Source organism: Hyperolius riggenbachi, chromosome 5, assembly GCF_040937935.1.
Source record: "Hyperolius riggenbachi isolate aHypRig1 chromosome 5, aHypRig1.pri, whole genome shotgun sequence".
In the NCBI taxonomy this organism is placed as follows: Eukaryota; Metazoa; Chordata; class Amphibia; order Anura; family Hyperoliidae; genus Hyperolius; species Hyperolius riggenbachi.
Genome location: NC_090650.1, coordinates 259940497 through 259950456, shown reverse-complemented (window position 1 = coordinate 259950456; position 9960 = coordinate 259940497). Strand labels below are relative to the sequence as shown.

The 9960-nt window shown below is 50.1% G+C and overlaps 1 protein-coding gene across 1 annotated transcript; it reads right to left on the bottom strand.

Annotated features, from left to right (window-relative positions):
- Window positions 1–2681: 2681 nt before the first annotated feature.
- LOC137519375 (zinc finger BED domain-containing protein 4-like) lies at window positions 2682–4577 on the bottom strand. The gene has a single exon (XM_068238331.1). The coding sequence runs from the start codon at window positions 4575–4577 to the stop codon at window positions 2682–2684; it is 1896 nt and encodes a 631-aa protein (XP_068094432.1).
- Between the last annotated feature and the right edge of the window lie 5383 nt (window positions 4578–9960).

Sequence of the window (9960 nt, the reverse complement as noted above, 5' to 3'; positions counted from 1 at the left end):
TCCTAATTAATGTGGATCTTACTGCTCGGCAGTGGACAGTTATAGAAGAAGTGATAAGAAGAGTCCTTGATGTCTTTGATAAAGCTACTTTTGTGGCCAGTTCAAGTTCAAATAAAATGAGAGGTATATGGAGGCTGCCATATTTACTTAAACAATATACCAGTAGCCTGGTTGTTAAGTGGATCCTCTGCCTCCAGTGCATGAGACAAACTTGTGTGGATGTGCACCCCCGATTTGGATTGGTGCCCCAAATATAGGTAGCCTGGAATAGATGCCCCCAGTATAGGTAGCCTGGAGTAGTTGCCCCTAGTATAGGTAGCCTGGAATGGTTTCTCCCAGTATAGGTAGTATGGAGTAGTTGCCCCTAGTATAGGTAGTCTCTAGTTAGCCCAGCATAGGTAGCCTGGAGTAGTTGCCCCCAGCATTGGTAGTCTGTAATAGTTGCCCCCCATATAGGTAGTGTGGCATAGTTTTCCCCAGTATAGAGTAGTTGCCCCTAGTATAGGTAGTCTGTAGTTAGCCCAGCATAGGTAGCCTGGAGTAGTTGCCCCCAGCATTGGTAGTCTGTAATAGTTGCCCCCCATATAGGTAGTGTGGCATAGTTTTCCCCAGTATAGAGTAGTTGCCCCTAGTATAGGTAGTCTCTAGTTAGCCCAGCATAGGTAGCCTGGAGTAGTTGCCCCCAGCATTGGTAGCCTGGAATAGTTGCCCCCCATATAGGTAGTGTGGCAGTTTCCCCCAGTATAACCTTAAAAGGACAACTGTCTACTCTAAATTAAATTCTAAAATTTGGACTGTCCACAAAAATAAGTGCAGATTGGTCTTGGAGATTTCAGAGTTATGTTTAGGAATCCTAATTAATGTGGATCTTACTGCTCGGCAGTGGACAGTTATATAAGAAGTGATAAGAAGAGTCCTTGATGTCTTTGATAAAGCTACTTTTGTGGCCAGTTCAAGTTCAAATAAAATGAGAGGTATATGGAGGCTGCCATATTTACTTAAACAATATACCAGTAGCCTGGTTGTTAAGTGGATCCTCTGCCTCCAGTGCATGAGGCAAACTTGTGTGGATGTGCACCCCCGATTTGGATTGGTGCCCCAAATATAGGTAGCCTGGAATAGATGCCCCCAGTATAGGTAGCCTGGAGTAGTTGCCCCTAGTATAGGTAGCCTGGAATGGTTTCTCCCAGTATAGGTAGTATGGAGTAGTTGCCCCTAGTATAGGTAGTCTCTAGTTAGCCCAGCATAGGTAGCCTGGAGTAGTTGCCCCCAACATTGGTAGTCTGTAATAGTTGCCCCGCATATAGGTAGTGTGGCATAGTTTTCCCCAGTATAGAGTAGTTGCCCCTAGTATAGGTAGTCTGTAGTTAGCCCAGCATAGGTAGCCTGGAGTAGTTGCCCCCAGCATTGGTAGCCTGGAATAGTTGCCCCCCATATAGGTAGTGTGGCATAGTTTCCCCCAGTATAGGTAGTATGGAGTAGTTGCCTCTAGTATATGTAGTCTGGAATGGTTTCTCCCAGTATAGGTAGTATGGAGTAGTTGCCCCTAGTATAGGTAGTCTGTAGTTAGCCCAGCATAGGTAGCCTGGAGTAGTTGCCCCCAGCATTGGTAGCCTGGAATAGTTGCCCCCCATATAGGTAGTGAGGCATAGTTTCCCCCAGTATAGGTAGTATGGAGTAGTTGCCTCTAGTATATGTAGTCTGGAATGGTTTCTCCCAGTATAGGTAGTATGAAGTAGTTGCCCCTAGTATCGGTAGTCTGTAGTTAGCCCAGCATAGGTTGCCTGGAGTAGTTGCCCCCAGCATTGGTAGCCTGGAATAGTTGCCCCCCCCCATATAGGTAGTGAGGCATAGTTTCCCCCAGTATAGGTAGTATGGAGTAGTTGCCTCTAGTATATGTAGCCTGGAATGGTTTCTCCCAGTATAGGTAGTCTGGAACAGTTGCCTTTAATATAGGTTGCCTGGAATAGTTTCTCCCAGTTTAGGTAGTATTCAATAGTTGTCCCTAATATAGGTCGTCAGTAATAGTTATCCCAGCAAAGGTAGCCGGGAATAATTGCCCCCTGCATAGGTAACGTCACGTGGAATTGTTGCCCCCAGTATAGGTAGACTAGAATAGTTGTTCCAGTATAGATAGCCTGGAATAGTTGCCTGCAGTATAGGTAGCATGGAATAGTTACCCCCAATATAGGTAGTCTGGAATAGTTGCCCCAAGTATAGGAAGCCAGAGTCCACTGATGCCAGACTTCCTTTTACCACGCAGTTGTCCCCTACTTCATGGCACCTCTTCCTGCATCACAGTGAATGCAAAAAGACATGCCAATACTAGGAGGAGAGCTGAGTGATGACAAGAAGTCTGACATCACTGGACTCCCGGAAGCATGTGAGATAATAGGCCAGAACACTGCAGCTGAACAGGGGGCCAGTTGTCACCACCCCTGCAAGCTGACACCTGAGACACCCGCTTGATAAAACATGGCAGAGTCCATATCCCTCAATCTTAAACATAGATAGCACCCTCTTTCATATCTATTTCTTACACTTACTAAAATAAAGTGCATTCAATGAACAATGCCAAACAACATAACAAGTTACAACTTTTTCCAATCTTGGCAACAATTGTTTACCCACTGTAACTGTTCCTAAATGAAAAAAAAAAATCTTTCCAAAAACAACTCTGTTCAAGGAAGATTTTTGTTCAGGAAAACTAGCATACGAACTCGCTCTGGGTCCAATCTACTCCGTTTCCTATCAACTATATTGCCAGATGTGCTGAATAGTCTTTCTGAGATTACAGTTGAAGGTGGTGTGATTAAGAACTTTTTAGAGAGTTTTCTCAGATTCTGATATTTTTTGTTTTCCTTCCAGTATTTGAAAATATCAGAGGATGCTTGAAGCAGTGGTTCTGCTAGGTAGGCATTAATTTCTTCCTCCGGGGATAGACGGCAACTCTGCTCACTGCTGTTGGAAGATGGTACCATCAGTTGAGAGTAGTAGCTCCACATACTATGACCTCCTTGTTGTTCTGTTGATGTTTGACTGGTGTCTCTTACTAGTCCTTGTGTTGATGTACAAAGATCAGCATCCTCGACTTGCATACTCAAATCAGTAATTTCAATGGCCAACGTTGATTTAGCTGCATCCAGATTTTCTCTGTTAAAAAAAACATTTCCCTTGAATCGGGGATCCAGTAGAGTAGCAAGAGCATAGAATTTTTCTGACTCAACAGAGTGATAGCGCCTTCTCATAGATGCAAGCAAATCATTTCGAAATCCCTGTACAGAACCAACACTGGATTTGAAGGTCTGCAATGCACGAATAGTACTATTCACTAAAGGTATTATTTCTGATATTGTGACTTGGCTTGAACTGGCCACAAAAGTTGCTTTATCAAAGACATCTAGAATTCTTATCACTTCTTCTATAACTGTCCACTGCCGAGCAGTAAGATCTACCTGAAAATTTAGGTCTGAAGCAGACAGTAAAACAGCTTGCTTTTGTTCCATGAGACGAGCTAGCATATGAAGCTGAGAGTTCCATCTAGTTGGTTCGTCTTGTATCAGACGACGAGGTTTTGTATTTAACTTGGCTTGAGCAGATCGTAAGGTTTTCATGGCTTTAGAAGAGTGTTTGTAATGTCCTACAATGCTCCGACAGGATGACATAATATCTTTAATTTCAGTCTTGTTCAGCAAACCATCTGTTAGAACTAATTGGAAGGTATGAGCCAGGCAAGGCAAATGGTGAAACGGACTGCGCTGTAAAGCTGCTACCACATTAGGACCATTGTCTCTCATGACACACACAACTTTTTGTGACAGATTCCAATCTTTCAGAGTAGTGGTAATGAAAGTTTCAATTGCAGATGCTGTATGTGAAACCTCAGGAAAGGGAATACATTCCAAGCACAAGTGATGATACTGAAAGTTTTCAACTAAGAAGTGTACTGTCAAACTGAGGTAGTCATCACAAGACGTAGATGTCCACATGTCTGTTGTGAGTCCAATAAAATTGGTTTTTCCTAGAAGGTCCTCAACTTTTGTCTTTACCTCTTCATACATCTGTGGAATTACCTTTTCTGCCAAGTGTTTCCTGCTTGGGATGACATATCTTGGCTCTAGGTGGTTTAACAACTTTCTGAAACCTCTATCCTCTACTATGGATAGCGGTTGGTTATCTTTGCAGATCATTTCAGCAACTAACCTTGTAACTGTTTTAGCTCTTTTGTCTCCAGGTTTAAAACTTTGCGTTTTATCAAGAAAAGCTGCCATAGTCCATTGGTTGGAAGGTGGTGGTACTATTTTGCATTTCACTGGGGGTAATTTGAATGGACTTTGTGTAAAAGATGACTCTGCTGGTCCTGGACTAGGAGCTGGACTACACATTGATGCAGGACTCTCAACAGAAGCTAGTTCATCTGGGGCTGGGTCGTCGTTGTCTTCACTTGCTAAATCTGCACTGACCGACAGAGGGCTTGAGGTTGATGGTGAAGCTGGAGGCAATACTGGCGATGGTGACCGTGTACCTTTCAGTTCCTGAAATTTAGAAAAATGCTTGGCTTTCAAATGTTTCCACATTGCTGAGGTGGTATGGGACCCTTTTCCTCTTGATATCTTTGCCGAACACAGGTTGCAATTAGCATAATTTTCATCTTGTGCAATTTGGAAATGGATCCAGATACTGGATGCTGGTGGAGATGTCATCATATGAGGTGCTATTGGCACACTCTGAAAGGTCAACAAAAAAATAAATAAATAAATAATGTTCTCTTTTGTACCCCTACATTTACTATTGCTCACTGTCACTACTCTCTTCTTCTCATGCTTGCCAGCTCTCTAAAAAAATAGTGTCTCCTTAGTATACTAGATACAGGACCCTCAGAGTCACCTTAAAGTTGATATACTGTATTATGCACTCATTACTACTACTAGGTAATGCCCCCTCAGTATAAAGCACACTTAGGAATAAAATACCCACTTCAGTACATAGTGACCCTCAAATAAAGAATCAATCATCAACAATAATAGTTTTTCTTACTGTAACACTGTCTGTGGTGGTCTCTCTGTCTTTGGCGGCAGCTTGTGTGAGGCTCAGGCAACAGCGAGTATCTGGCGTGTGTGGGGCTTGGACTGCAGGCATTCATAAAGGGAGAAGGGTAGGAAAGGCTCATTATATGAGTTCAACCAAACCTTTTCTCAAAGAACAAGCACATGATAATCAAATCAAATGACAGTATAGGTAGCTTCTGGTAAAGGTGCCCCCAGTATGGAGATAGCCAGGCATAGTTGCCCCCAGTATAGATAGCCAGGCATAGGCCCCCCCCCCCCAGTATAGGTAGCCAGGCATATGTGCCCCCAGTATAGATAGCCAGGCATAGGTGCCCCCAGTACAGATAGCCAGGCATAGGTGCCCCCAGTACAGGTAGCCAGGCATAGGTCCCCCCAGTACAGGTAGCCAGGCATAGGTCCCCCCAGTACAGGTTGCCAGGCATAGGTCCCCCCCAGTATAGGTAGCCAGGCATAGGTGCCCCCAGTATAGATAGCCAGGCATAGGTGCCCCCAGTATAGATAGCCAGGCATAGTTGCCCTCAGTATAGATAGCCAGGCATAGGTGCCCCCAGTATAGGTAGCTTATGGTTCAGGTGCCCACAGTTTAGCTAGCGTAGCCAGGCATAGGTACAGTACATTGTGCCCCTCAAAGACAAACAGAATGCGAGTATAGTACTTTTCTTACTGTAGCAAGATGTCTGTGGTGGTCTCTGTCTTTGGCGGCAGCTTGTGTGAGGCTCAGGCGGCAGCTTGTGTGAGGCTCAGGCAACAGCGAGTATCTGGCTTGTGTGGGGCTTGGACTGCAGGCATTCTTAAAGGGAGAAGGGTAGGAAAGGCTCATTATAGGAGTTCAACCAAACCTTTTCTCAAAGAACAAGCACATGATAATCAAATGACAGTATAGGTAGCTTCTGGTAAAGGTGCCCCCAGTATAGAGATAGCCAGGCATAGTTGCCCCCAGTACAGGTAGCCAGGCATAGCCCCCCCCCCCAGTATAGGTAGCCAGGCATAGGTGCCCCCAGTATAGGTAGCCAGGCATAGTTGCCCTCAGTATAGATAGCCAGGCATAGGTGCCCCCAGTATAGATAGCCAGGCATAGGTCCCCCCAGTATAGGTAGCCAGGCATAGGTCCCCCCCAGTATAGGTAGCCAGGCATAGGTCCCCCCAGTATAGGTAGCCAGGCATAGGTCCCCCCCAGTGTAGGTAGCCAGGCATAGGTCCCCCCCAGTGTAGGTAGCCAGGCATAGGTCCCACCAGTATAGGTAGCCAGGCATAGGTCCCCCCAGTATAGGTAGCCAGGCATAGGTCCCCCCCAGTGTAGGTAGCCAGGCATAGGTCCCCCCCAGTGTAGGTAGCCAGGCATAGGTCCCCCCCAGTGTAGGTAGCCAGGCATAGGTCCCCCCCAGTGTATGTAGCCAGGCATAGGTCCCACCAGTATAGGTAGCCAGGCATAGGTCCCCCCAGTATAGGTAGCCAGGCATAGGTCCCCCCCCCCAGTGTAGGTAGCCAGGCATAGGTCCCCCCCCCCCAGTGTAGGTAGCCAGGCATAGGTCCCCCCCAGAGTAGGTAGCCAGGCATAGGTCCCCCCAGTGTAGGTAGCCAGGCATAGGTCCCCCCAGTATAGGTAGCCAGGCATAGGTCCCCCCAGTATAGGTAGCCAGGCATAGGTCCCCCCCAGTGTAGGTAGCCAGGCATAGGTCCCCCCCAGTGTAGGTAGCCAGGCATAGGTCCCCCCAGTATAGGTAGCCAGGCATAGGTCCCCCCCAGTATAGGTAGCCAGGCATAGGTCCCCCCCAGTGTAGGTAGCCAGGCATAGGTCCCCCCCAGTGTATGTAGCCAGGCATAAGTCCCACCAGTATAGGTAGCCAGGCATAGGTCCCCCAGTATAGGTAGCCAGGCATAGGTCCCCCCCAGTGTAGGTAGCCAGGCATAGGTCCCCCCAGTATAGGTAGCCAGGCATAGGTCCCCCCCAGTGTAGGTAGCCAGGCATAGGTCCCCCCAGTGTAGGTAGCCAGGCATAGGTCCCCCCCAGTGTAGGTAGCCAGGCATAGGTCCCCCCAGTATAGGTAGCCAGGCATAGGTCCCCCCCAGTATAGGTAGCCAGGCATAGGTCCCCCCCCAGTATAGGTAGCCAGGCATAGGTCCCCCCCAGTGTAGGTAGCCAGGCATAGGTCCCCCCAGTATAGGTAGCCAGGCATAGGTCCCCCCCAGTGTAGGTAGCCAGGCATAGGTCCCCCCCAGTGTATGTAGCCAGGCATAGGTCCCACCAGTATAGGTAGCCAGGCATAGGTCCCCCCAGTATAGGTAGCCAGGCATAGGTCCCCCCCAGTGTAGGTAGCCAGGCATAGGTCCCCCCAGTATAGGTAGCCAGGCATAGGTCCCCCCCAGTGTAGGTAGCCAGGCATAGGTCCCCCCCAGTGTAGGTAGCCAGGCATAGGTCCCCCCAGTATAGGTAGCCAGGCATAGGTCCCCCCCAGTATAGGTAGCCAGGCATAGGTCCCCCCCCAGTATAGGTAGCCAGGCATAGGTCCCCCCCAGTGTAGGTAGCCAGGCATAGGTCCCCCCCAGTGTAGGTAGCCAGGCATAGGTCCCCCCCAGTGTAGGTAGCCAGGCATAGGTCCCCCCAGTATAGGTAGCCAGGCATAGGTCCCCCCCAGTGTAGGTAGCCAGGCATAGGTCCCCCCCAGTGTATGTAGCCAGGCATAGGTCCCACCAGTATAGGTAGCCAGGCATAGGTCCCCCCAGTATAGGTAGCCAGGCATAGGTCCCCCCCAGTGTAGGTAGCCAGGCATAGGTCCCCCCAGTATAGGCAGCCCGGCATAGGTCCCCCCCAGTGTAGGTAGCCAGGCATAGGTCCCCCCCAGTGTCGGTAGCCAGGCATAGGTCCCCCCAGTATAGGTAGCCAGGCATAGGTCCCCCCCAGTGTAGGTAGCCAGGCATAGGTCCCCCCCAGTGTAGGTAGCCAGGCATAGGTCCCCCCCCAGTGTAGGTAGCCAGGCATAGGTCCCCCCCCCAGTGTAGGTAGCCAGGCATAGGTCCCCCCCAGTGTAGGTAGCCAGGCATAGGTCCCCCCCAGTGTAGGTAGCCAGGCATAGGTCCCCCCCAGTGTAGGTAGCCAGGCATAGGTCCCCCCAGTGTAGGTAGCCAGGCATAGGTCCCCCCAGTGTAGGTAGCCTGAGGCATAGGTCCCCCCCAGTGTAGGTAGCCAGGCAGGCATAGGTCCCCTCCCCCACAAAAGTAGGCCGCCCGACCTCACGTAGGCCTGCACCCGACCCCACCCGCCCCCACCGCCATCATCCAAGCAAGGTCTTCTAGGGCCCCTGGGCAACCCCCCCCCCCCCCCGACATACTGTACCTGTAGCTTCTTCTTTCGCCCGTCCGTCCACGCCTTCAGCTCTTGCGGCGTCCGCGCCGGGTCTTCTCCGCGAGAGCGACGTCTTCAAGGGGCAGCGTCAACGTCATCACGCGGCGAGTGGGAGCGACGCGCGGATGGAACGCGAGGTCGGAGGTAGTCGCGATGACGTCACAAGCGGCGCAGGTAATGTATACAAAGCGACGCGTGCGCCAAAATGATGCGGCGGGTTGCGCGGATTCGTCGGATTCGAATGCGCGCAAATGGCATGGGGATTTGAATCCACGAATCTCAAATCTTTCCTAAGATTCGATGGATTCGTGGATTCGCCGGATTTGAAGTCCCATCCCTAGTCTATTCCCACCCGAACCACCAGACACAGGAACTCTTTTTTTCCCTCGGCCATCAACCTCCTGAATTCTCTTCCCATACTGCCCCCGTAGTTGCGGCTAGTGTTGGGCGAACAGTGTTCGCCACTGTTCGGGTTCTGCAGAACATCACCCTGTTCGGGTGATGTTCGAGTTCGACCGAACACCTGATGGTGTTCGGCCAAACTGTTCGGCCATATGGCCGAACTAAGAGCGCATGGCCGAACGTTCCCCGAACGTTCGGCTAGCGCTGTGATTGGCCAAACGGGTCACGTGGTTCGGACCCGATTGCGCTCTGATTGGCCGAACGGGTCACGTGGTTCGGGTAAATAAATACCCGATCCACGTCATTTCTCCGCCATTTGTCTGTGGGTTTAGCTTTGGGTAGGCAGGCAGGGTAGTTCTCTCTCCAGCCAGGCTAGCCAGGGTCCCCCCAGTCATTGTGTCGCTGCTGGGAACAGTAGTACACCGCTCACCCACACTATATAGCATTGTGTTTACTGCCACTCAGTGTACACCGCTCACCCACCACTGTATAGCATTGTGTTTACTGCCACTCTGTGTCTCTGCTGGGAACAGTAGTACACCGCTCACCCGCCACTGTATAGCATTGTGCTCTGTGTCGCTGCTGGGAATAGTAGTACACCGCTCACCCACCACTGTATAGCATTGTGCTCTGTGTCGCTGCTGGGAATAGTAGTACACCGCTCACCCACCACTGTATAGCATTGTGCTCTGTGTCGCTGCTGGGAACAGTAGTACACCGCTCACCCACCACTGTATAGCATTGTGCTCTGTGTCGCTGCTGGGAATAGTAGTACACCGCTCACCCACCACTGTATAGCATTGTGCTCTGTGTCGCTGCTGGGAATAGTAGTACACCGCTCACCCACCACTGTATAGCATTGTGCTCTGTGTCACTGCTGGGAATAGTAGTACACCGCTCACCCACCACTGTATAGCATTGTGCTCTGTGTCGCTGCTGGGAATAGTAGTACACCGCTCACCCACCACTGTATAGCATTGTGCTCTGTGTCGCTGCTGGGAATAGTAGTACACCGCTCACCCACCACTGTATAGCATTGTGCTCTGTGTCGCTGCTGGGAACAGTAGTACACCGCTCACCCACCACTGTATAGCATTGTGCTCTGTGTCGCTGCTGGGAATAGTAGTACACCGCTCACCCACCACT